The sequence below is a fragment of the Macrotis lagotis genome, chromosome 2 (assembly GCF_037893015.1).
Source record: "Macrotis lagotis isolate mMagLag1 chromosome 2, bilby.v1.9.chrom.fasta, whole genome shotgun sequence".
NCBI classification, from domain to species: domain Eukaryota; kingdom Metazoa; phylum Chordata; class Mammalia; order Peramelemorphia; family Peramelidae; genus Macrotis; species Macrotis lagotis.
In genome coordinates, this window is record NC_133659.1 from 307,128,549 (window position 1) to 307,156,493 (window position 27,945).

A 27,945-nucleotide genomic window follows, 5' to 3' on the forward strand; every position below is an offset into this window, starting at 1 on the left:
CAGGAGAACAATTTATGCAATGACAGCACCATACAGAAAAACAAGTCTGAAAGACTCCCAAACACTGACCAAAGCAATGTGCAGCCGCGCCTCCCGAGGGCAGACATATAGTCTGCTACTCCCCACCCTGCGGTCAGAGGATTGGACTCAAGATACAGAGTCTTTTGTTTGTAGAAATGGCCACTGTAGGAATTTAAAGGTCCCCCCCCCCCTTTCTTAATTGGGGAGGGGGAGTAACAATAGGGATTTCTTCAAAAACAGGGCCACCGAAGCAGTTTATAAAATGTACAGCAAAGAATAGAAAGAAGTGCAGGAGAAAGAAAAGATAGTCATGAAAATTTCCAAAGAAATATGTGAAATTTATTACATAATAAATCTTTAAAAAGAAGTGGTGCAAAGCAGAACCTCCTGGCTTCAGATATAATGTTCTTCCTTGTATTCTCCTTTCCATATGAAAAAGCTCTTGTTTTGGTGTTTCTAAGTTCAGAATTTTAAAAAGATCTGGAAACATTTTTTGTGATTAGTTATACAGAAATGAAATTAAGTTTAGAGAAGGATTGATGAACAGAACAGAGAGCAGAGCTAAAGTTGCTTTTCATGAATTTTGGATCAGTAAAATCAGCCCAAATTTTTCTAACAATGTCCAGCAGCCTTAGAGTGAGAGAGTGAGTTACACCCAAGGAAGATGATTCATAAGCTGGGAAGAGCATATGGTCAGAGGGAAAGGAATAGGCAGGTGATATATTAAAAGTGGCACAGGATAGATCGGCTCAAAATTGGGTGGAGTCAAAATATATTATCCTAAGGGTGAATTTACAAAAAGGTAACTATCGAGAAATATTTTTACAATGATTAAGCCATGAAGAGAAACCACTAGGCTTTGGCAGTAGATCCACCAATTACTTCAAAACCATGACCTCTGTTGACCTACCCATTCCCATTCTTAGCAATGTGGTGGTGGTTAAGATACAGCGTTGACTGAGGCATGCCTTCTGAGATAGAGGCTGTTTTTGAACCAAGAAGGTAAGCAGAAAAGCAGAACCCTTGGCATTGCTAAACATGACAAAGCAACTAACTGCCTGGTAGTATGAGTGCTTCTAAGTTTTACCTTTGTTGCGGTTCTCAACAGTGCCATCTTGTTTCTTATCTGTAAGGGAAAAGATGGGAATTAAGCTTTTCAAAAAGTGTTACTGGTAAATACAAACTTACCAAATGGTAGCTTAAAATTCTTCTTATAATAGCATTATCACTTTAATAATAATAGTAGTAGCAGTAGTACGTTTCTACTTTATGGCTTAGTTATGGCATTTTGCTCATATTGACTGACCTGCCTGGTCATTCTCTAGAGCTGAATAATGAAAATCTGATTATTGAACATAATTTTTAGTTATCTAGAATTCTTTGCACTTTTTTAAACAAGTTTTTGACATTCTACATAATTTTTTTCACGTGTTGTAGAAACCTTCTATACTGTAAATATACTTGTGTTTCTCAAAGTCTAATTATATGGATAATTATAAGAGACTTAAATGGGACCTGAGATCTAGTTTAGAGCATCTTGGTCGCACAGCAGATAGAGTACCAGTCCTGGAGTTGGGAAGATCTAAGTTCCAATTTGACCACAGGCACTTGATACTCTTACAAGCTGTGTGACCTTGGGCAAGTCACTTAGCTGCACTGCCTTGCCAAAAAAAAATAATCTAGTTCAAAATACATCAGGATCCTGGGGCGGGCCTAGCAGTTAAGTGTCTTTTCTGAAGTTAAACACACTGTCAAGAAAAGAACCCAGTATCGCTAAATCCCAATGCAGTATTCTTCCTGATTACCTAGCCTACTCCAATTTAAGGTTGATTAATATTTTAATTACCATAACTTTAAATGGTGCAAAACCCCAGTAGTTTACTGCCACAGTGAATTACAAACTGACTTAACAACAACTTTAAGATTTCACAGATTATCAGAGATGGCTAAACAATTCCAATAAAAAAATTAAATGAAATTCTTTTTAAAAAAATTTGGATTTAACACCCCCAAAACCCTACCCCTATCATCTTTTCAAGAGAGAAATAAACCACAACAAATGGACTGTATAGGATACTTCTATTCCATAGCCTGCTTAAAAAAGCAGACAATAAATTTCCTGTTATTTTCAAAACTATTCTGTTTACTTGTGATTCCTTAGAAAATAACTTCTGTTCTCTTCTGTGCATTATGAAGAACGTTTCAATAGCTCTTTCCCTCCTTGGGTAGTTTTTATTTTTGATTTCTTGAAATATAACTATTGGCTTCATACTGAGTTTGAGTTGCCACCATTTCAGCCAAAGCTATGAGAGTTTCCCAGGAATCAAAAGGATCTCAGAGTCTATGTACTGGTCTAATCTTATTTTACATATGAGAAAATTCAACCCAGAGAGGCTAAATGGCTTGTCAGAATTCAAATGCAGGTCTTCTATTAACAGTCTAAAGAAACAAAATGACAGGGATCGAAAGATAAAAAAAAAATGTAACACAGGGGTGGCTAGGCAGGGCAATGGGATGTCCCTGGTCAAGTCACAACCCCAACTGACTGGGCAAAATAGGACAAGCTCATGCTTTCACCATTTATTCAGTAATCTTTTTCCTTATTTCCTAGTCTCAAGCCTCTCCTCAACTCATTCTCCTAGAGGCTGCTCAAGTTATTTTCTTTAAATATGAAGCCTGACAGGCCACTCCTCTATTCAAACGCCAGTGGCTACTGGGCATCTCGAGGATCAACTATCAATCCCATGCTTCCAACTGAAAGTTCTTCACGATCTGATGGGCCCCAATACACCCTTTAACCTTTTCTACTGTCATTGTCATATGGTCCAGCTGAACGGCTCTTCCTCGGTCCATGGTTGAAGCTCTAGAAAAGTCAACTATGGAGAAGCCAGGTGAATAGGAAGAGAAGAGAATGGTGGAATGAGAACAAAGAGAGGAGAGGGGATTCAGAAAGAGAGGGTGGGGTGGTCAACAGCAAAAAAAAAAAGGTGAAGAGAAGTCAACAAAGATAAGATTTGACAAAAGGCAAATAGAGTAAGTAATGAGGAGATCACTTATTTCTGGAAGTAGCGGTTTCACAGTTGAAAGGTCTTAAGCCAAAAAGCAAGGGGTAGGTGAGAATTGGAACAAGGATAAGCAATGAGACCAGACAGCTTTTTGGCAATGAGAAGTGAGACCAGACAGGATGACAGCATGGAGGGGTTGAGGGGAGAGAGGAAAGGAAGGTCAAATAAAGGCTTTTTAATGGGATGGGGAGATCTGAGGGCAAAAGGGAGGGAATTAGTAAAGGGGGGTTGTGATTGTGGAGACAATTTGAGGGGGGACTTGGAGGAATGGGTTTAAGTGTTATAGAGAGGTGTTGTCCTTGGTAAGAAGAGCCAGGCTTTTGGTCAAAAGCTCATCACTAACCAACATTCCTTCCCTTCCCCAATTTGCCTTCTAAACCTTTTTCATCTTTAAATGTTTAATGGGCCTTCCTCAATTCTATACTCAAAAGAAAATATTGTTCATTTTATAGAATATGAATACTAAAAAGGTAACAACTTTTTTCCCTTCATGTTTGCTGTATCAATTTAAAAAATCAATCCAGTTCCCACAACCACTTCCAAATACAAACAAGTTTTGTTCTTTTTAAAAAAGGAATCAAATTATTGTATTTACTTTTCTTTTCTTTTTTCTTTTCATCCTTCTTTTCTTCTTCTTCACCTCCAGCCCCAAGTAAGGCAAAAATAATTCCAGTTTGAGAGTTCATACCCACAGCAGTAACTACCATTCTTCCAGAGCCTTCCATCACATGGGTACCTGTAACAACACAAAACCTGGTTTCTTCTTTGTAAACTTGATGCTATTAAATAATACCATTAATGTTTTATTAGGAAGTGAAGAAAATTTAATTATTAAAGATTTTCACAGATGACTAATCAAGATAAAATTCTCAGAATTAGGCACTCGATCCTTAAGAAAGTTTTTAATGAAATAGAGGTAAATTATCCCAAGTACTTTCAAATCAGACATTTATTTCAGTGGTGATATAGTTTTCTAATTAGTTAAACTTCACTTTTGTTAGACATAAAAATTAATGATAGGTATAAAACCATAAAATGGTGAATGTTAATATTTGAGTACAAATAGCTTGGCAATTCTTTATAGCTTTGAAAAACTTCAAGGAACAAGTCTTAAATCTGATTAAAGGATAACTATAAAAGAATAAAAGATCCAAGTAGCCCTATTGGTTCTAGATGTTTGGTAAATATTTGATAAATATCACAGACACAGACGCCCCGCCCCCCATAACCACAACTGCCCCCAAACAGAGTGATTCCAAAGGGAAAAAAAAGTTATTTTCAGCTAACAATCATTTACTATCAACTTTCTTCACCTGCAAAATGAATGGGGAGAATGGCAGACTAGGATGTGTACAGAGCAGTCTTTGGCAACTCTAAATCTGACTAAAGGATCCCATTCTGCCTAATCATCTAAAAGCTCATCCAGCTGATCCATCCCTCTCCCCTCTGATGACTTATGGGTCGCTAAACAGGCTTCTCCAAACTAAACAAAGTCTTTTCTTGATCCTCCCCACTCCCCAAGTTATCATCCTGGATCTGTCTTCCTCATTCACTGCTCCAATTTACAGAGAAGCTGCCAATTCTTCACTCCCTCCCTACTCCTCAGACATTTGCAATCTGGCATCAGTCCTCCCTAACCCACAACTCAGCCAAGGAACAAGCACTCACTATCAGGTTTTGTCCAAAGCTGCTCTAAGAACACCAATTGCAAGGAAGGAAGGAAGGGATGGATAGATCTCTCCTCTCAAGATTAGATTCTATTGAGATGCCAAAGAGCTAATTCAGATCTGCCTTAAATTTAAACTAATATAAAACCCTTCTAAATTCAATGCTTCTCTTCCCCCCCTTTTTTTCATTATAATTCTAGACCACATAAAACAATCAATCTTCCAAATGCCATAATATTTATTTTCCTGTTCAAAAATGAGGAGAAAAGTACAAAGAGATTTAAAATAGGTTAAAATATTTTTAGATAATTTGGGGGGGGCCTTGGGTCTGTACTCAGTATATAGGACAATCCTTTTCATCCCCTCACCTTCTTTCTGCTCCCCACATACAGCTTCCCTAGGAAGCTGCTCTCTTCACCTTGTCTGCTTTTGAAATAAACCCTTGTTTAACTCCTTTCTTGTATCTATATGGTTTCCCTGAGTAGGATGTTATCCCAACTCCTTCAAAGTAGATATTGGTTTGCATTTCATACTGGTTCCTTCAACACCTGATCCAAAATAGACATTTAACTGTTTGTTAACTGTTTTTCCAATGCTGATCAATAATTCTTCTGCAATGGATTCTTTCAAGAGCTGGGCAAACCTATACTCACTAGGTTACACTGCCTTTTTACACTATCATCTTACAATTTTTAATGTAAACAGTCTTTATAAAGAAGCCAGACCTGATAAAAGTAAGGGATCTTTATCCAATGTCTTCTTAACATGATCAGATTCTCCAGTCAGTGAGCTTTCATCAATTTTGAGATCATTTCCTTGAATAAGTATACCATCGGCTGGAAGAAGATCACCTGCAACACCGAGCAAAGAAGGGGTGTTCTGTAAAGGAGCTCATTCCCGCAAGGTCAAGGGCTGAGGCTGTCTTTCTCTAGGATGCTCACCATATTTCACTTGAGCAATGTCCCCAACAGTGATGTCGGCCACCGGTATCTGAATGACTTGTCCGCCCCTGATGACGGTAAACTTTTGCTCCTGTTCAATCCGACTCTGCAGACCTCGGAACTGCTTCTCTTTGCTCCAGTCGTTGAAAGCCGTTACTAACACAACACAAACTACCGACAAAAGGATGGCGGCGCCTTCGATCCAACCAGTTTCACCTTCACCTTCTTCCTCCCCAACAGATACTTGTCCACAAACTAGATGAAGGAAAAGTATTGAGAAAGGTGAAACTGATTGGTGCTGTCATGCCAGTCACAAACTAAACAGAAGCAGCTAGAGGAAGCCACAGTGCATAGAGTACCAGGTCAAGACCTGGCAGACCCGAGTTCAACACCTGCCTGAGTGAGGCAGGGTGAGTCATTGGTCCTGTCTGCTTTGGTGGGCTCATCTCGGTTATAGGAGACAACAGTTGTAGAGTGCTAGGTCATTGCTAGCTATTTAAAAAAAAATTATTATGTAAATATTTTATTTGTTTTCTAACTACATACAATGGAAGTTTCTACCAATCATTTTTTGTGAGGTTTTGAGTTGTACAATTTTTCTCCCTCCCTCCTCCCAACAGAAGGCAATCTTGATATAGGCTTTACATTTGCATCCATGATAAGCATAGATCAAAACTGATTTTGTTATGAGAGAAGAATTAGATCCAAAAAGAAGAGAGCATTAGAATTAGTGACATTACATACTACACAAAACAACTTTTAAGAACTGAAGATAGTAATCTGGTCTTCGTTTAAACTCCCTAGTTCTCTCTCTGAATACAGATGGTATTTTCCATCACAAGTCTTAAAATTGTCTTCTACATTGTACTGCTGAGATGAACAAGTCTATCCTGGTTGACCATCACCCTATGTTGTTGCTGAAGTGTAGAAAGTCTTCAGATTATGAATCTGAGCTACTGCTATGACTCTTATAAGCTCCCATCACATCCAGACCCTGGAATATGCTAGGATACAAAGAAGGGCAAAAGACAGCTCCTGCTCCAGGAACTGACCTGGGTGGAGGATTTATGTAGTAGCTAGATAGTCTATACTAATCAAAACCTTTGCTAAAAAAAAAAATCTCTGAAAATGTATTAATTTCCTATTATTTATAAAGTATCATAAGGACCCCAAAAAGGAAAAAAAAAAGCCCAGGATCTTAGTGATCTTGTTTTCGAATTGTGGCAGTAAGTTGCATGAAAAGATTGTGGATATGGAGCCCCCAGTAAGGGCCTCCCTCTAGACTGGCAAGCTGTTCCCTTCTGGGTCCCGAGGCCCTTAAAGGGCCAATGCATAACCTTGATTTGCGTATGGCGGTGAGGCTTTCATGGGCCTTCCCAGCCTGGAGTCCTCTCAATGTGGTGTCCAAATGGGTGTCCATGACTAATGGCAATAGGACTAGGCCTGGAATTCACTCAATGGTACCCATAACAAAGAGCTAACCAGGAACAGGTCTCTGGCTCTCAGGTGAGACTCTCTATGCCCAGGCAGGCTGGCATCTCCTTGCCCAGTATACCATCCCAGAGTTGCCTAGAGGTAGTTGAATTGGGATCTGAACCCAGTCTTTCCAGATGAAAGGGCAGCTCTCTCTCTGCCCACACTGTCATTCAAGACGATACAGAAGCCCAGTGTAGACTATATTACTCTGGAGACTGCAGTGCCCTATCAGCCAAGGGGAGGATCAAGAAGATCAAGGTCAAGGCCAGGTGCCACAGACTAGTTAGGAAGGCTGAAAGCCAGAGCGGTCTAAGGAGAGCTCAGATGTCTGAATATGGAGGAGAGTGCCGGAGAGAGATTTTTTTTTTTTAGATAGGAAAGACCTCAAAAGCATGTTTATAAAAAAGAGGGACAGACAGTCAAGGAATAATGGAAAGATCAGGAGACAGAAGATAAAGTACACAGGAGAGTGGTTCATTTTGGCAAGGTCTGGCTGATCCAACTGGAGGAGATGTTAAAGGCAGGCAGAGAAATACAAGAACATGGAGATTGGTATTTCTCTTGGCCCAAATTCCAGCTAAAGGAGAGGCAAACTCTCTCCTGAAATGAAGGCTAAGAACTTACAGAAATAAGAGAACCTCTATCAATAACCTCTATGGGCAAGAAGAGTCCTTACAAATGAGTAAGAGTATTGCTCAATAACAGAACTTGACAGAAGAAATCTACACTGGCCTCAAATACCGCTTTTTGGGCTAATTACCTTGAGATGCATCTAGCTACTCAGAAATACTTTTGTTTTTTTTAGGTTTTTTCAAGGCAAATGGGGTTAACGTGGCTTGCCCAAGGCCACACAGCTAGGTAGTTATTAAGTGTCTGAGGCAGGATTTGAACTCAGGTACTCCTGACTCCTGGGCCGGTGCTCTATCCACTGAGCCACCTAGCCACCCCAGAAATACACTTTAAATTCAGTTTTTAGCTACATATTCCCACATGAAACTCAGATTATACAACTGAACTAATTGAATGTCAAAAGAATTTGCTCCTGTTAATTTTAGTTCTGAAGACAAAAATTTCTGTAAACCTATTTTACATCAAATTATTTTAAAATTGATCTTGGTAAACTGAATGATTAATACTGACCATTGAATTAAATGATCTGGATCTAAGCTCTCCCACTGGCTTGGCTGTGTAAACTTGGGCAAATCAGAGGTCTCTTGCTTAAAATTCCTCAACTTCAAAAAGCTAACACCTTATTACCAAACACCCAGTATTTTTTATGAAAAACAAATCTGAATGCATGTCACAAAATCTGTAACTAACATAACACCCTCACATGTTGCAACTACATTTGAGCTCTCCCCACAGCAAGACAATCCTCTTAGTCACACCTAAGTTGTTCCCTTCTGGGCAGCCAGCTGGGAGAGTGAACAGAGCGCGGGTTTGGAGGCAGGAAGAACCATCTTCTTCAATTCAAATTCAGCCTCAGACACTGTTGGCCTCAGTTTCCTCATCTGTAAAGTGAACTGGAGAAGGAAATGGCAAACCACTCCAGTATCTTTGCCAAGAAAATCCCAAATGGGGTCATGTAGAATCAGACACGACTGAAACAAATGAACAACCCCGAAAACTTAATCCTTTTGTCTCTACTAAAGCTACTCCAAACCTTCCTTCTCAAAATTTCTCCTCTTCTCAGTCCATTCAACTATCCCTATTTTTTCCTCTAGTCTTTAAAAAATGAAGTGACCTTCCTCCTTGCCAAGGTCAACTTCACCTGTGCAGCTGATCTCATTTCTTGCCATTCTCTAGCAGAGAATAGGGACCCTCAATTCTGCCATCTCTTTTATCTTCAACCTGTACTTATCTAATGGCTCTTTTCCTATGGTCTTCAAACAAACCCAAATCTTTTCTATCCTAAAAAAAAACAAAACAAAACAAACCTTCACTAAAGACTACCACTCCTTCATACATTTTATCTCTCTCCTCTCTTTCTCAACCAAATTCCAAGAAAAGGACAACTCTGATCTGGGAAGCACCTCTACCATCTCCTGTCTTTTCATAAGACAGAACACTTCCCCCACCCCCACCCCCACTTGGGGCTGGTGTTGAAATACAATTAAAGCAATTAGTTTATTAACTGTCCTGCAGAATGATTATCTTTCTGTTCACATGAAATTGTTGACTCCACTTTTCTCACTCACTGCCCCTTCTATTTATTACTCAATGGAAAAATGCTCTCAATGTTACCAACCATTCCTTAACTACTAATCTCATGAACTTTTCCTAGTCTTCAGCCTTCTGAACTTCTATGCTACATTTGACATTACTGACCCCTTGTCTTTCTTCCTGGACCCTGCAATAACTTTTCCTCTTTTTCCTCTCTGCTGCTTCTCCTACCTCTCAGACGACCCCTCAAGTCTCCTTTGTTGGTTCATCATAATCCAGCCCACTAGTCTTTAATTGTAGGCTCAGATCTAGGTAGCCTTCTCTATACTATCTCTCGTCGTGACCTTTTCAACTCCCTTGGGTCTAATTATCATCCCTGTGCAGATTACTCGCAGATTTATATAATCCATATTAGTGTCTTTCTGAGATTCAATCCAGTGCTGAATATTTCAAAAGCATGTCCTAGGGTCATCTCCAGCATATTTCCAAAACAGAAATCCTTACCTACTTACTTCTTTCAAACTTCTCCAATTTCTGTGGAAAGTTTACTATTCTTCCAATTTCCTGGGTTTGTTCCCCTAAGCATTATCTTCAACTCCAGAGTCTCCTTTGCCCTGCGTATTCACCCACCTGTCACATCTTAACACGTCTCCGTCCTCCAGTGATGAATGGTGATACTCTCATCACCTCTCATCTAGATTAGTGCAACACGTTTTGAATTTTCCTCCCTGCCTTGAGACTCTTACTACTTCAGTCAATTCTTCACAATGCCAAGAGAATGGTTTTTGTATTCAATAAAAACCAGTGACTCCCTATTGTGTTAACAAAAATGGAAGAGTCCTCTAAAAAATCATGAAAGCTGATAAGTTATTCCAACATGTGCTACAAAAGCCGTGTGACTTAAAAATTAAACTAATTATAATGATTTTATTTTTTTAAATAAATAAAAAACATTGAGGCATTAGTCTCAATCTCTGAATGATCCTGCGCCTCCCCCATCTGACAGCTCTACTTTGTTTTGAGCCCTGGGCCATATTAGTGTTTCACTTGAAATTTGTTCATGTTCTATAGGGCCTGAGATGTGATGGTTTTACTCCAACAACTGTACAAGTCTGAGATTTGAGGTTCTGTTGATACTTACTCCAAACCACTTCAGCACAGGTGCAGTTTTCCAATTCCTATTTTTCAACACAGAAGAAAGGAGGGTCTTAATCCTTGCAATTATCAAAGAACACTTGAGATTAGGAACCCTTCAGATAACCGACATTATATCCATCTTTAAGATGAGGAAACTGGAACCCTCCAGTTAAAGGGTTGGGGACAGATTTAAATTCTGTATTCTGCTGCCTATTTAATGGGTGGCTTTAGGGGTCTAAAGGAGGAAGCTGGCTGCAATTTGTGAAGAAACTGAAAGGAGACCTGGAGGGGTGAGGAAACTTCAACCTGAGAGAGACCAGAAAACTGGCAGAGAAACAGGATTGTTATGGTGATGGAGGATTTCAATACCCCAAGTATCAAGCCCAAGTCTCTGATAAAGATACTCCTGGATGGGCCTGCTAACTAACAACATTTTTAAAAAAAGAAAAAAAGGAAAAAAGCCAAGAACCTAGTCTAGACCAAGAAAGAATTAAACTGGTAAAGCAGAAACCACACACCCACTTGGGAAAGTGATAGTATTGTCAGAACATGGGAGATTTGGAGAATAATTTGGAGTAGCTTCATATATACTTGAAAAAAGCAGATTTTTTTAAAAAGTTGGGAGATAATAGGTTGTGATTCCGCTGTCTGAGGCTCTAAAAGGGAATTAATGTCACTTCCTGGAATGTCTTCCCTCCACTGTGGTCAATGCCTATTAAATTCCTAAATAGCCATTAAAATCCTTATCTGTGTTACCTTCCACAACAAGCTTTTTATGATACTATCCTCCAATTGGTATATATCTGTGATTGTAGAGAATATCAAAGATAGTGACATAATGTCGGTCATGAGGTCCTGTCCACCCTCAAATGTTCCAGGGCTCCTGTGAGTGCTAGCTTTCCTATTTGTTGTCGTAAATCCAGCTCATGAGGCAAACAAGAGAATCCCAGTAAAGATTTGGATGATGAACATGACTGAGCTTAGAAGACCAGACCTGGAGCTGAGCCAGTGGCTGGGGAAACCAAGGTGACAATGGGGAAAATTTACAGAACCAAAATTTCAAAAAGGCATTTTCAGAAAGTAAGGGCGCACCAACACCAAGAACGAGCTGAATCCTCTAAGCGTTTCGTCAAGACGACGAATGTGTGGTATAAAACCAAGGCTTGAGAAAACTCTTATGGACATCAATGTGGGCTTTTACAAGTTCTGTTACGAGGGAGGCTTGGCTGGAACAGGAAAATGGTAATGGATCACACACACACAAAGAACTACTGAACCCTCATCTGGCTTCTGTCTTCCCTCTCAAAGAGGAGTGATCTAAAACTAAGAAATGGTAGCAACGGAGGAAAACTGAGCTGAGTGAAGACATGGTGTAAGATAACTCTGAGCCCATACCACGAATTCTAATCACCTGGTCCTAACAACATCAGAATTCTTGGAACAGAGTTTTACAGGCGGCTGCTGAGGCACTGATAGCAAGCCATGGAGAAAAGGAAAAGGGGGCCAGAACTGAGGAGGTTCTTCAAAAGGTGTGTTCCTGAGAGCCTGATATTCCAGGAAGGGGCTATCAAACCCGTGACTTGTAAACATTCAGAAAGGGGAATGGGCACCATTAGCAAGGGTGGATTTATCAGTCAAGTCACTCTCTAGGTCTCCCTGGCTTCCTTTTTTGATGGGTTCCTAGCAGACGGCAGGCTGGCCACAGAACTTGGTCCAGGACAAGGCTCTTGTAATATCCTGGCAGACAAGATAAAGACGTTCAATTAGCTGGAAGTGGGCTCAGTGGTCACTTGATTCAAAGAGCACTTGAAGAGGGATGGACTGTCCATCACATGTGTTCTTGGTGAAGAGATCCTAATGAGGTTCTCTAATCTGCCCAGATCAGGCTAGCGATATTCTATGTTAGCAGAGGCACCAACAACACAGAACACACACCAAGAGTGGGTCAAGATGGGAAAGCTCTGTCACCAGGCCACAAGGGCTCGTTCAAGGGATCAGAGGGGTCTTGTCCAGAGCCCGGATGATTCGAAAGGTCACGTCAGACCCTGACCACAGGATTCCACTATTTCTGCAATCAACAAGGTCTCAGTAAGCGTCCATGATCTTAAGGATACGGCAGGAATGGCTAGAAGTCAGTTATTGGGACTAATATTTTTTGAGAACACATTGTTTAAAAAGAAAATGGGAGAGGCAAAGCATACCTGACTCAAAAGACTCCTCCTTGCCCACTTTTTTGGGTAATTCTAGTAACAACACTGCCTAGGTTTTAACCTGGTAGTAGGAGACTGGAAGAAATGGAGGGGAGAAAGAAAGAGGGAGGTGGGGGGAAAGGGGGGAGAGAGAGAAGGAACAACTTCAGTGAATCTTGTTTTTTTACTATCCATAATAACATGACTGTAGTCAACAGAGCAGGCTAGCACCTCACAGTTTAATCAATTAGAAGTATTCACTTTCAATCACTAAAACTTTTCCATATGCTGAGTTTTCTTCTGCCTTTGTACACTTTAAGTAGCAAAACCATCTGAGTGAATAAGGAGCAGCATGGAGGATGGGAGAAGAGAAAGGGAGGAGGGTGTTGGGATGGTCATCATTCATCCATGTTCCAGGGACTTGTGCTGAGGACTGAGATGAAGGAAGAAAAAAGGAGGAAAACTAAGCAGTCATTTCAGGAAGGCAGGGTGGGAGCACAGTCTGGAGGATGTGGGGAGGAATGGGGGATCTCACAAAGGGCTCGGCCTCAGCAAAGAAGGAGAACTGCTGGATGGGAAGGGAATGAGAGGAAGTCAAGGGGGATGGAAATGCTTGCAGGCTCCTTGGGTAGATTTGTGGGACAGGGTTTTCCCTTTAGTTCCAATTCTTCCTTCACAACACACCTAACATGGAAATGTGTTAAAGATGACTGTACACATACAGTCTACCTTGGATTGCTCACCACCATGGGGAGAGTGGTAGGAAAATGTAGAACCCAAAAACATAAAAGGATAAATGTTGAACCCTAAGTGCCTCGTTAAAAAAGAAAGAAATAGGGTGACTAGGTGGTGCAGTGGATAAAGCACCGGCCCTAGAGTCAGAAGTTCCTGGGTACAAATCTGGCCTCAGACACTTAATAATGACCTAGCTGTGTGGTCTTGCACAAGCCACTTAATCCCACTGCCTTGCAAAAACTTAAAAAAAAAAGAAAGAAAGAAAAGATAAGTCTAAGGGCTATAGAGGAAGTGATATGCAGGAGGTAGCTGGTGATGAGGGATAGGAATGAAGACAAAGGCTAGACACGTGGCTTTCCACCTAAGCTGAATGAGAGTTCTATGGGAGTTTTGATATACTAAATAGGGAGAAGGTAGCCCAAATAGAAGAAAAGAGGAGAGAACACCAAGGAATAGCCAGACAGGCAGGGAGAGCATTATTTTGAAAACTCATTAGAGAATGAATAGCCAGGAAGAAGGCACGGTCAATGTTGTCAAATGAAAAAAGTCATCAGATTTAGCCATGAAAGAGACTCCTGGTCATCCTGGAGAGAACAATTTGTAAACTTAGTGGGTTGGGACTACAAGAGGTGGAGGATCCTGCAGGATGTGAGGAAGAGGAAACTTTCTGGAATTTTATGAGTGAAAGGAAGGGATGATATAAAACAACAGCTTGAGGAGATGCCAGAGTTAAGTGAAGGTTTATTTTTTAAGCAAGGAGGAGATCAGATCATATTTGTGGGCAGTTTGGAAGAAGCCAGGGGAGAGGGAGAGAGAGAGAGAGAGAGAGAGAGAGAGAGAGAGAGAGAGAGAGAGAGAGGGAGGATATGAGGATATGGAAGGGGCAATTCCCAGAGCAGATTAAGGAGTTGGATTCTGAGCACAAATCCTGGACTGGCCTTGGTAGAGAAAAAAAAAACATCTTTTCCTCAGAGACCAGAGTAAAATAATAGACAACAGGCAAATTGCTGAGGGAATCTGAAGTGTAGAATAGGAGGAGAGGGCAGTTGACATAGAGAGTCTTACTTTATTTGGTGAATTATGAAACAAGGTGGTGGGAGTGGTTTCAGGAAGTTTGAGAAAAGAGAATGTTTATAACAAAAACTATGGGGAATGTAACAGGTATTCAATCAGAGAAGGAATAAAATAATATTGTAATTTCTTTAACAAAGTTATTTTCTTTAATTAAAAATGAGCAATTTCTTTTAATTTAAGGCAATGGGGTTAAAGTGACTTGCCCAAGGTCACATGGCTAGGCAATTATTAAGTGTCTGAGGCTGAATTTGAACTCAGGTCCTCCTGACTCCAGGAGTGGCGGTCTATTCGCTGCACCACCTAGCTGCCCCCAAAATGAGCAATGTTTTAAATCAGCTAATAATTTATTTCTTAAAGAAACAAGAATTACAACATGATAAAGGACATAAAGAGCTTTCTAAACTAATAGATTTTTTAAAATGGTTCAAAATCACCAATAAGTAGAGTTAATTTTAACTCTGAGATTCCATGTAGCACCCATCAGAGAGGCAAAGCTGGCAAAAAGGAAAATGTTGGAGGGACTGTGGGGAAAATTGGGTACATTAAAACGTGATTGGTAGAACACTGAAATTGGTCATTCATTCTGGAAAACAATTATAACTATGCTGCACACACAGATAGCACCATTATTCTCTTAGAAGATCAAATAAAGAGGACAAATACATCTACAAAATATTTATAAAAGAAAGTAGAAAAGGAAAAACACACTACTTGACAAAAGGATTTCAAAGTATCTAAGTTCTTGTCAATACTGATATTCAAAACAACTGGAGAATAGAAACATACCTCTTTCCCCAATGACCCTCTCTTTCATGTTCTTTAAATCTTTTTTTTTGCAAGGCAATGGGGTTAAGTGACTTGTCCAAGGCCACACAGCTAGGTCATTATTAAAGTGTCTGAGGTTGGATTTGAACTCAGGTCTTCCTGACTCCAGGGTCCATGCTCTATCCACTGCGCCACCTAGCTGCCTCTCTTTCATGTTCTTTAATGAAGCATTCAACACCCATGTAATAATTACTTATCAAAGGTTACACTACATTTTAAATAATTTTGGGTGTTAGTCCACTTACCTTCATTATTCCCTTCTGGAGGTCGGTAAAAAGAAAGGCCCAATGATACTATGGCTGCAATTTCTAAAACAATTAATGTAACATCTTGTAATGCTTCCCATACTAACTGTAGAAATGTTTTTGGCTTTTTTGGAGGTATAAAGTTCTTCCCAAACACTGCTTGCCTCCTTTCTATATCTGCAGGATTTCCACTTAAACCTGTTAAAAAAAAAAGCAGGCATGTATATCAACAGTTATGGCAGTTGCTAATTTTTAATAAGTTTTTCAATTTTAGCACCTGTATCTACTCAAATTCAAATTTATAAGACTCTTATTAAAATCATTTATTAATAACAGATCAAAACAATAGCCACATGAATGCCCATAGAGAAACTTTTGACTCTATGCTTAAAGGAAACTAAAGCTTTTAGTTCAAATTCAATTTTTCAGTCATTTTTTTCTTTTCACTCTCCATATTTATGGGTACTAGAAGCAGTGGAAATCATTTTATTTAAATCTTCTTTCTGACATTTACTAGCTATAATTACAGAAGACAAGCTAGTTTAACTTCTTACAACTAAGTCACAGATGATTAGAGATCTGTATTAATTAAAGGAGTTAGTTACTCCACTAGGAGTTGTCCACAGTATTGGAATCACATGGCAGTACCGAAAACAGAGAGAAAAAGAAATGGTCTAAGCAAATCAACAGAGCACATAGTAAATAAAGAGCTGGGTCTGGAGTTGAGAATGCTTGCATTCAAACCTCAGGCACTGGCCACGTGGCCCCCAGGCACACGTCCCAGGAACTCTCCAGGGCTCATTCCCTGCAGCTTTCAAGTGTTGCGTTGGGTACTCATTCCTAGAGAAGATGGTCTGCAGCCACCATACCTTAGCTCCCGGCTGCTTCGTTCACAGAGGGCTTGAGGAGCCCCAGAGAACCACACAGTCATTCTTTCATTTGGGGGCATTATGAGAAAAAGCTAAGGAGGGTTGGGAATGCGAGGCCAAAGCTAGAACTTAGAATTGCAGCTCAGTCCTGCATAAACCAGAGGCAAACAAGCAGCTTCCTCTGTTTAGAACATAGTCTGACTTAACAAAGAAAATGAACATCCCACTTAAAGGAGTTTTTGCTGGCCATGAGCAAGAATTTACACCAGAGGCATGGGAAAGAAGAAAAAGGGATCAGATACCACCCAAAGTTGGAAATATAAAGAGGCAAGAGCTGGCATCTTATACTTTAAAAAAACGAGGGCAATTAAGCTAATGTGAAGGCACATAATAGTAGCTGAAAGACTTAACCAAAAGGGAAAAGGCAGAATTAAAAAAAAAAAAATTATTTTCAGGAATTAAATCAATTGTTTACCATACAAGAGATTAAAAGAATGTTTGTTACTACCAAATAAAGCTACAGCTGAATGGCCCTGAAGAAAAGAATTCAAGGGTTCCTCAATTATTTGAGTGAGAAATCATCAGTGCACTTTAGGTCCTAAAAATGTGAAAACACTGGCAAGGGTTGGAAGGGACAGGGAAGGAATAGGAAGAAAGGATTCTACTAGCTACAGAAAATAGTTAAAATTCATAAATAATAAGAGATTACTAACAAAGAGCTAGACCAAGCTAGTCTGAACAAAACCATTAGTTTTAAGAGCTAAATTCTCTTATGCTCTGAATTAATATAATAAAGCATGTTTGTATTAATATGACTAAGACTACAAAACTGACTACCAGAAATATGTACAAAATATAAAAAAAAAATGGTGCTCACTGGTAGGTAAATGGCTGACCAGCTATCTATAAATTAGATTGAAATTCATCAGGAAGAAATAAAATGAGAAATTCCATTCAAAATAACTATAGAATGCATAGCATTTTTTTTGGGGGGGGGAGATGTCCTAAGATACACTAAGAAACTAAGAATACAACTACAAAACACTTTTTAGAAATAAAAGAACTAAATAATGGGAGAAATTATTAATTGCTCATGGATTGGCCATGCCAATATGACAAAGATAGCACTACCTAAAATACTTTATTTATGCCAAAGCAATCAAATTGCCAAAGATTACATTAGAGGGCTACCAAAAAAAAATAACAAAATTCAAATACAGAAACAAAGTTTAAGAATATCAAGGAGTGTGTGTGTGTGTGTGTGGGGGGAGGATGGGAAAGGAGATCTAATAGTACCAGTACTCATACAATATTCCAAATCAGTAATCATCAAAACTATGACACTGGTAAAAAATTAGAGAAATGGATCAGTGCAACTGATACATACTATAAAAAAAGCAAAAAGAAGCATGTATGTATGTATTTTAAAGAAACCTAATGGCACCTGGCTATTGGGGTAAACACCACCTCTTCAGAGGAAGTTAGATTAAGTGAAGTGGATAGAATACGAAGTCCAGAATAGTGGAGTTAAAATACTTCCTTACGAGCTATATGACCCTGTGCAAGTCACTAAAGCTCTCCTCATCTCCATTTCCTCTGTAAAATGAGGAGAAGAACAGCACCATCCTCATAGGGCTTTTATGAGGATCAAATGAGGTACCCTATGTAAAATGCTTTGCAAATGTTAAAGTCACATAAAAATGCCAGCAATCATTACTTTTATTACCATTTGACAATTGCTGAGCAAACTGGAAAGCAGTTTTAACATCAATTAGATGTCAAATAAATAAAATAGATAATCACAAGGTAAAATTCCAAATGGACACATAAAATAATTATAAAAGAATCTAAAATGTAGGAGCAAAAAAACCCCCAAACCAAACTGAACCAAAAAAAAAACCCACTCTTGCAACTATGGATAAGGGAACAACAGAGTGACAAAAATGATTTTTTAAAAAACAGAAAATGAAGATTGTTGGAAGGACTTCAGGAAAATAGGCAAACTAATGAACTGTGAATTTTTACATCAGTTTTGGAAAGTCATTTAGAACTAACCTTCAGAGACAGGAAACTACAGGATTAATACAACTCCAAGGTGATCTCATCAGTGCCCAAGATTCTCAAATCTCCCTATTCTGCCCTAAACTCTCACATCTCCAACTGTCTTTCAGACTTCATGGACTGGATCAGCAGCAGACACTTTAAACCTGACTTGCTTTCCCTCAGCCCTTCCCTTCCGTGCCTCCTCGCTCCCTCCTGCATGCGCCTCTCCACCCCATCCAATCCCCGTGGCTAGGTCTTTTGACTTCTCCTTGGCCACGTCCCTCCTCTCCTGTCTCCACCATCACTCTTCATCACTGCACACCTTGGTGACTGCCACAGCCGCCTCCTTCCCACCTCCAGTCTCGACCCACCCCAGTCATTCCTCCTTAATAAAAATCCTCCAAGATCAAGTGTCATGAGCTCGGCTTGGGAATTAAGAGCACTTCTTCCCCAGGCTCCTCCTGTTTTTCCCCGCCTCGCTCTTCATTGTGTCCCCTTCAATCCAGAGATGCTGACCAGCATACTGGCTCTCCACAAGCTCTCACGCCCCCCCAGACCCGGCCTGCTCTTGCTCTTCATGGTCACTGGGGCTCTTTATCTAGCTTCCTTTAATCCCAACCAGAACTCCATCTTCTTCAGGAGCCTTTCCCACCCTTTGTGGGGTCCAGATCCTGCCTTTTGTTAATCCCTTCCTCCTTATCCTACGGGTAGCTTCATTTGCACATGTTTGGCTCCCTCCCCGGAGATTGTGAGATCTTTCTTTGTACCCCCAAGGCTAAGAACAGGGTCTGGTTTACAGTGGCAATTTAATAAATGTTTATTAACGGACAGGCTATATCCTAAAGAGATCAAAGGAAAAAAAAAGACTCTTTTTCCACATAGCAACTTTTTTATAGTGGTAAAAATGAAAAAAACTAAGAAGATGTGTCCATCAGTCAGGGAATGGCTGGATAAATCAGGAATATATGAATGTATTGTATAAAGAAAATAGTGAAAGGGACAGTTTCAAGGAAACCTAAGAAAACCAGTACCCACTAATGACATGTTTTTTCTCTTAATTCTAAAACCCACTCTTCCAAAATCATGAGTTTTTGTCAGGCGCTGCCCAATGGCTTCTCTCATTAAAAATCGCAAGCTCCATGACTTCTGACAGCTAGCTTTCAGAGAGCTTCGTGCCTTGGTTGACTTTCCCACCAAAACTCTGTGAGGTAATAGTGTTATCTCTATTTTAAAGATGGGGGAAAAATTGAGGTGAGGAGAGGTGGGAGGCTGGCAGAGGGACTCTGGGTCACTGCAGGTCCCTGGAAGTTCAAGGGGGACCAGGAGCAGTTTGGGATGAGGGGGAGGTTCAGCTGTCCTGATTGCTGCCCCCCCCAAAGGAGGAGAATGGACTCTCAAACAAATCAGTGACTGCCACTAAGGCTCAGCCCATCAGCATTTATTAAACACGGCTTATCCCGGATGAGGAATATAGTGTCCATGGAAGACAGACTCAAAGGGAGGGCCGAGGTGGGCTGTGGGGAAGGTCCGGAGGGCCTGAGATGGAATGGTAGTGGTCTTGAAGGAAGTAAGGGAGGCTCTGAGGCGGAGGTGAAGAAAGTCTCCTGGACTAGAGGACCACCAGTATTCACTGCATAAATTCAGGAAATGGAGCATGTACAAGGGAGTGAGGTATAAAGACATGGAAAAGCAAAGAAAGGGGCTGGGTACTGATGGGTCTTCAACGTCCCAGCAAGGACTTTACAGCCGCTACCAGAGGGAGTGGGGAGCCACAGGAGTTAAGGAGGGATGCCAGGTTCAAACCAGAGCTGCAGTTTAGGAAAAGTCCTCTGGCGGCTGAGGGGAAGACGGAGAGGACAGAAAGACCCAATGAAGGGAAGGGCCTGGAAGGGACTTGCGCACAAGTGAAGAGCACGGGAAGGGAGAGTTAGGCAGGAATGTTTTTTTTAAATTTACATCCATGTCAGATTGTATGACTTGGAGAGTTTCTACTAACAGGAGAGTCCTTGGATAATGGAAACTTCAGAGAACATTGCTAACAACTCAGTAGAAAAAGCACCCACATTCAAAAGATTTTCCAAAGTCTATTCATATTACGAGTTCCCCACCAGGAAATGTTCTGGTGTTCTAACACTGCTCCTCATTATGTATTATTACCAAAGCATTTTCCAAACCTGACTCAAGCTTCCACTGTTCACACTCTCCCCCCTGTTCTTCACCTATCTCTCATTCTGGATAGTCTATAAATCCCAGAAAAAGCTAGTAGCAATTTCTCACTCATCTTATTGTATTTTATACACTTATGTATTGGGTTTTTATTTCTCCCAGGAGGCTTTCAAGCTCCTTATGGGCTTTGTATCACCTTTAATATTGAGGGGGTGAAAAAACAAGACAAACTATTGCATATGAGTATGTAATATTTGTTGAATGAGTAACTACAATCACAACCTTTAAAACATTACATTTCAGAATAAATGAAAAAAAGTATGGCTATTTCAATATCTTACTATAGGTAGATAGATTCACAAGCTTTTTTTAAAGTTCTGATATTTTAGAAATATGTCACTCCAATTAAAGCATAGTTAGAAATAATGCCATTTGATTTGGCACTGAGCTATTGAAAAAACAAATTTGAAGTAAACATTTACATTTGACTAGATAATTTCCAAAGTTCCTTTCAAACATAAAATATTAAATTTCTGAGTATAACAGAATGAAAAACTATACTTGCTACCTTTCCACAGACTGCAGCACAAAGGTTTTTAAAATTTCATGTTGCACACTGAATTCTCTACCTGTTCATTAAAAAAAAATTAAAGTTTTATATTTTGTGAGCAGGCCATAGGGTTGCTCTTCATACTTTTAAAAAGCAAAAGCAAAATGAGGAATATAGGAAGATCCAGCATGAAATTTTTTGATCAAGAATTATATGAGCCTAAAATATAAATAACACAGCCATATTCTGTCAAGGAGGACATTCTGAGAAATGCTCATACTAACTTTGAGGAAAACAAACTGAAGAAGGTCAATTCTTTCAAATCAAAGTCTTCCAAGAATTGTTCTCACCAAACTCTAAACCAAAGGGGCAAGTGAAGGCTTAATGTTAAGCTAATTAGAGCTCAAGAGCTCTGAACTAAGCAAAGTTCTATCTGAAATCTCATTTTCTTTGTATCTCCATCTAGTGTTTTCCCATACAAGGCCTCCCACAGCATCCGGGGTCATATCTGGTGCTCCTGATCCATATCTGGCCACTGGACTCAGGTCTCCCCATCACTTAATTCCAGTTCATTGGCATCATGTCCCTGATGTCATGCTGTTCTTCAAGAACAAAGGCCAAAAAAATAACACAACTTTGAGATCCCCTTACTCTCTGGCTAAAGGTCTTCTTGGATTCAAATCTGGCTCGCTACATTATCCTGACCACATCCCTCTTGCTTTTCTTGTTTAGCTCATTTCAGATAAACAACCCTTCCCTTGCTATTTTTACATCAATTGTTTTAAAGTCAGGTTGAGCTTGTGGAGAGTCTTTGGGTGATAACACAGCTTCCTGTGGGTGGTGTTGTTATTTATGCTGCTAATGACAACAGTAATTTCTAAGATAATATGTAAGATGACATGTGTCAGGATTTTTACAAAGAATATTTCATAACAGAAAATTATTCATACATAAACAAGGTCTATGTAGTAAGGAAATTTACAGACATTAAAACTCTATGAACTACAGCACATCAACAGAAACAGATTCAAACTCTACCTCAACAAGGGAAACTATGAACATTAATGCTTAAAATCAGTCATTTATTGACCTAAGTGACTATTATTTCTCGAAGCATGCAATTAAAATTATTTACTTAGAATTTTAATCTTAAAAATAATTTAATGTATTATCATGGTGACAGAACTGGCACTTCTACCACTTTGGATTAGGCATACTACTAAGTAGATCTGCTTTGAAATATTATTGGATTAAGAAAAAAATTGGTTTTAGTTTAACATAAAGATACTTTTCTTGAGGAAAGAAGAGATGGAGGAAGTGATTTATTGTAGAGATATCTAGGGCCTTTACACCACAAGAGACTGAATCTCAAGATTCAGAGAGAAACAAGTCAGTTACTGGACACAAGATTTTTAAAATGCCTTTTTTAAAAAGTTTTTGCAAGGCAATGGGGTTAAATGGCTTGCCCAAGGCCACACAGCTAGGTAATAAATTAAGTGTCTGAGGCTGGATTTGAATTCAGGTACTCCTGACTCCAGGCCCAGTGCTCTATCCACTGCGCCACCTAGCTGCCCCAAAATGCTTTAATTTTTCATGAAATCCTAGTGTAATTATATATCACATGAGTATATATGCACATTTACAATACCAAACCAGATGAAAATTCCAAATGCTTGCTTGCTTGACAATCAAAATTACACCAGAAAACAATTTTGGGCCAAAAATGGAAAAAACTTCTTGCTACCTCACAGAAACTAGCAACTGCTATCATCAGTAGGTGTTAAGTGAAATGTGACAGTGTTTTTTAAAGAGGATAAAAATTGAAAAGCCAAATAATTAATCTATTAGTAATGTTGTCCTGCTTTTTAGTTTGATTAAGTTTAGAAAGATGCAAAATTCCTAAGATACCTCTGGCAATTTTACAAATTTAAAAAAAAATTCCTACTGAAAAAAAAAAATCAAACCTATAAAAACAAAAGAATATTAGAAATAGATGGAAATATTAATCTGATTAAGAAAAAAGCACTGATGGACAGAGGTGGGCAATTCTAAAGGGAAATACAGCTCAATTTGGGTCTCTAGCTGCAAATTATTTAGTGCTGTTTAAAAATAAGGCCTTATTATTGAGGAGTTTTGAAAAAAGCTAAGATCCTACAAATTTAATTTGAAAAAATTGTTAAGTTGTAGATAAGCTTAAACAGTTGGCATAATCATCTTTGAACTAAAAAGCAAGTCTATTAATTTGATGAAGGATTTCCCAATGTAAGTATGCTGTTGGGAAGAGTCACTTTGAAGACAAAACCAGATTTCCCTGGGATTTTCTGGTTCTACTAGACTCTCATGCCAGAGACAAAATCCAGCTCCCTCCCTCCTGAGCACTCTCCTGACGTTGCATGGGGCAATGTGAACCCCTAAGTGCCACAAGCATTTATTCCACACTTGCCATGTGGCAGTCACTATGCTGAGATACAAAGAAGGGACAACCTGCTGGCAAGCAGCCCTGTTCTACAGTCCAAATCCCAAAGTCCAAGGAGGGTGCAGGGTTAGGAGCCTGGGGCAACAAGAGGTTTCTGCACAGAGTGGGTGGGAGCCAGCAGACTGGCTCGGACTCTCCCAGGGTCAGAAGGGCTTTCCCACCTTGGTGAGATCTTGGGTCCTGGCTTTGTGTCTTAATGAATGTCCATCAGGGAAGAGGAGCTGTGACAACCAATACATAAAGGGCTCCCCTGCACTGGGAGGAGGGGGTTACTTTGCCACCCATTCCCACCTGGCTGTTTCACCAGCAGTTCAGACTTCACACGGTTGAGGGCCTCACTGCCTTCCTAGCCCTTAGGATCCGGCCCTTGGAGTGCCTTCATGGTGACATACACATCCTCAGGATGCCCGAGACAAGTCAGACAGTCCCACCATACCCTGCCTAACCCGTGCGCCTGCAACCCTCCTGCCTTTTCCTCACAGAGCTCTAGCCCCAGCTCAGATGCTCAGCACCGACAGACCAAACGGCCAAATTGAGAATCACCAAGTCCAGTCTGGCCTTGCTAGCCCTGCTCAACAATGGGAGCGGCTCCCTCCTCTCTCCAGGCGGGACAGAGACTGATGGATGGGGAGACAGACACAATCCACAGGTTAGCATTTAAAGCATTTTACGCTCTTGCTCCCACTTCTCTTTCCAAACAGTTTCCAATCAAACCGGTGATTCTTGACTCCAGAAACTCTCCCCTCCAACTGGAATACTCTTTGTTGCTTCTACTTTATCCAGTCTCTTACTTCACTTAAAACCCCACTCCACTGAAGCTCCAGCTCCGACCCAAGGTCTTTCCCTGCTCTCTCCCAGGTCCCTGGAATTATTTTGATTTATAATCGTATCTATTTTGCATCATCTGCGAACCGTATCAGCTTCCCCTCAACAGAGGCCCCCGCTGGATGAAGGCCTGCTGAATGAGCTGACGGGCAGAGTCCGGGGAGGGAGCTGGCCTGGTGGATCAGTACTACATTCCCTCTTCTCTTATGTGTCCACCCCTTGGAGCTCATCTCTGCCTCTGCTCCCACTCCCTTAAGGGTGAATAGTGGTTAATGGATGAATAAAGTCATCAAAAACAGAGATTTGGGAGAAGAGATGAGCTTTTTTTAAGGGCCTGGTGGTGACTTTGAGCTACTAGTGAAACATTCAAGTTGAAAGAGCTTTAGTTGGGTACCAAAGTGTGGTTAAAGAGTGGCTAAACTCTATAAGAGTTGGAGAAGGAGACTCCCTTCATCTATATTCCAGAGTTTGGCATAACAACAATCTTTTGGGTTCACCCACTGGCAAAATCCCATAATGGCAGTATTGGTGTTTTCTGACCTGGGACAAGCACCTGCTGTGTCCAAGTTCTGGAGTGAACTCCCCTCCTCCTGCCTCCAAGGCCATGGCTCTACCCGCTGCACTACCGAGCTGTCCTACAATGTCTAAGAGTAAAAGTAAAGAGAAGAAAGAATATCTGGGAAGCAGTAGGTCTTTGTCAAATAATGTACAGCTTAATAAAGATGAGGTTTTATTAAAAAAAAAAAGACTCAAATTGGAGACCGTGGGATCACAGATGGGGCACTAGAAGAGACTGGTCACAGTCCTTCAGGTCTGAGATTCAGATCTTCTGATGGAGAATCTAGGGCATTTCAAAATGCTGGGCTACTTGTGAGGTGAGCAGTGGTGACCTCTGAGAAAAGCAGGATATTCTAGGATCATAAATTTTCCACTGCACCATGACAGAAGGACATGAAGTATGGGTCTAAATAGTTCTTCAACTGCCTAGTGACATATGAATGTGTACAAATCTCTTAGTTTTTGCAAAGCAATGGGGTTAAGTGGCTTGCCCAAGGCCACACAGCTAAGTAATTATTAAGTGTCTTGAGGTCGAATTTGAACTCAGGTCCCCCTGACTCCAGGGCCTGGAGACTCAGGTCCCCCTGACTCTATCCACTAGCTGCCCTGTGTACAAGTCTCTTAATGCTCCCTCAGCTCCAGTTGAGCTGAATGATTCTTATGGTCCCAGAAAACATAAAGAAAGAAGGCACACCCTGGGCTATGGATGAGGTCAGGGAAACTCAGAGAAGATTCAAGAAGAAAGGGTAGAAGGGTGGTAAGGGTAGATTACAAAGGAATGAGGAAAGGCAGAGGGAGGAGAGACCACTTTTTCATTTAATCTGGATTTGAAGGAGTGAGAAGAGACAGAAAATTGAAAGAAGACTTTGCTTTAGAGAATTTAACAAGGAGATAGGAAGGACTAAATATATACAAACACACACACACACACACACAAACATATATATTGATCTCTCCCTCTCTCTAGAGAGTGCAAGCATATGAATGCTTTGAGATGTGGAAAAGAGAAGTTAAGAGAGCTTCTATAAAATGGTCTCAATCTTCTCAATGACCCCTTTAAAGCCCAAATAAAAATTTTAGTGACCATAACTCCAAAATAATTCTTTCATATAAAACAATCTTAATAAAATAACCAAGCAATAATGATATTCTGCAGACTATCCAGAGAAATCTGTCAAAGTTCTTCCTATGCGATTTATCCAGCCATACTTTTCCTAAAGTAAACTTTTAGTAAACATATTGATAGTTTGAATTAACTTTAAAACAATTTTTCTTAAAATTTCTATTTTACAGTAAGAGTGATAGTGATACCTAGGCAAATATGTTTAGTGCAAACATTGCTTTTGGAGGTAATTTCTATAAAATGGATAAAGAAAGCTAATATAGCTTCATTTGGAACACTGTCACATGTATTAGAGCAATAGCTTGGATTTTATTAAGTCTCAAATTTTATATTATATAAGTTGTAATTATGACTAACAGAGTTAATTCAAAATTATTCTTTCTCCTGCCTTAATGAGATTATTTTGCTATTTCCAAATATCTTAACAATTCTGATTCCATAACTTTAGACTCAAACATTTTCGAATAGCCAGATAAGACTTTACTTCTGAAACCAATTCAAAGACAACTACAATAGGGATTTACCTTTTTTCTTAGTCCTACCATTATGAACCACTAAATTAATACTGAAGTGTTATGAAATTAAAAGATGTCCTAAACACATGTAGGATTTAGAGCTATGTGGTTTTTGTTTTTTAAGACTTGAAATACTTTTCAACTGAAGGAAGCAGTCATTAGTGTATTGAGTCACTGCTCTACACTCCATTTAATTTTCTTCAAAAATGATAAAGATTTATTCTAAGTTAAGCAGTTGCCTAGTCAAGGAGTAGTTAACCAAAAACCATATGTAAAATTTTGTCTAAGAACAAATTTAAAAATAAAAAGCATTAATAGAAAATTTTAAGTCAACAACAACACTTAAGAACAGTAACAATTTCAGCTGCTTTAAAAAGTTTGCAAAGTATTCTATCAACATCTCATTGGATCCTCACAACAATCTTGGAAGGCATGTACTACCATTATCCTTATTTCAGAGATGAGGAAGCTCGAATTCTACAGAGATTAAGTGACTCGTCCATGGTCATGCAGTTAACGAAGTTTCTGGGGCTAGATATGAACTCAGAATTTCCTGACCACAGGTCAGAAAACTCTCTCCATTGCATCAAATGGAAAATGACAAAAACACAAAAATACACATGGGAATAATCTTACCTATATGGAATACACAAACACAAAATAAGATTTAAGATATAAAAATAAACCAAGTGACCATAACCCTGCTGATTATTCCTTGGGTTATACAAACTTCTAATAATAAGGAAAAACACATTTTAAATTTATAAATCAAAAACAAATGTTGCCTCTAGCAAAAACTAATCAAAAGAAGTCAAAACAAAAGTATTACCTTCATTGGGAGAAGTTTTCAACTTTGCACAAATTCCATAGACATCTCCATAGCTTTCTTGTATTTTCCGTAATGCATCAGTGGACCTGAGCTCCATGAGAGCCCGGAGCTCAGCAAGTGTAATTCCAAAATCTCCATCATAATTAGCTTCCTTCAAAGAGTTTTTCACTCCACTGTATGCAACTGAGTTGTTGGCCATATCGCCCATTACAATTATAATTTTTATTATGAGGAAACTGTTTCCAAAAGGAACAAATTTCTTTCACTTGATATATTTCCAAGATGAAAATTGTTTAAATATGAAAATCATCCTCAAAATAGACACTCATCATGTGAATTTGTAAAGTAGCATCAGCAGCAACATTTTCCATGGAGGTCTCTTGAACTTTGGTCCATGGCTAGTTTCTTTTCTCCACATTAATCATAAGATAAGTGTAATCTGAAAAATAAAAA

The 27,945-nt window shown here is 39.6% G+C and overlaps 1 protein-coding gene across 4 annotated transcripts in view; it reads right to left on the minus strand.

Annotated features, from left to right (window-relative positions):
• The window catches only part of ATP2B1 (ATPase plasma membrane Ca2+ transporting 1), a 115,260-nt gene that overhangs the window by 28,685 nt on the left and 58,630 nt on the right, over positions 1–27,945 (minus strand). For all 4 annotated transcript variants that reach the window (XM_074226562.1, XM_074226563.1, XM_074226561.1 and 1 more), the window contains 6 exons: positions 27,493–27,931; positions 15,539–15,736; positions 5,695–5,949; positions 5,479–5,604; positions 3,682–3,822; positions 1,109–1,147 (listed from right to left, as the gene is read on the minus strand). In XM_074226562.1, coding sequence (XP_074082663.1) covers positions 1,109–1,147; positions 3,682–3,822; positions 5,479–5,604; positions 5,695–5,949; positions 15,539–15,736; positions 27,493–27,700 — 967 coding nt within the window. In that variant the 5' untranslated portion in view covers positions 27,701–27,931. The remainder of the gene's footprint in view (positions 1–1,108; positions 1,148–3,681; positions 3,823–5,478; positions 5,605–5,694; positions 5,950–15,538; positions 15,737–27,492; positions 27,932–27,945) is intronic.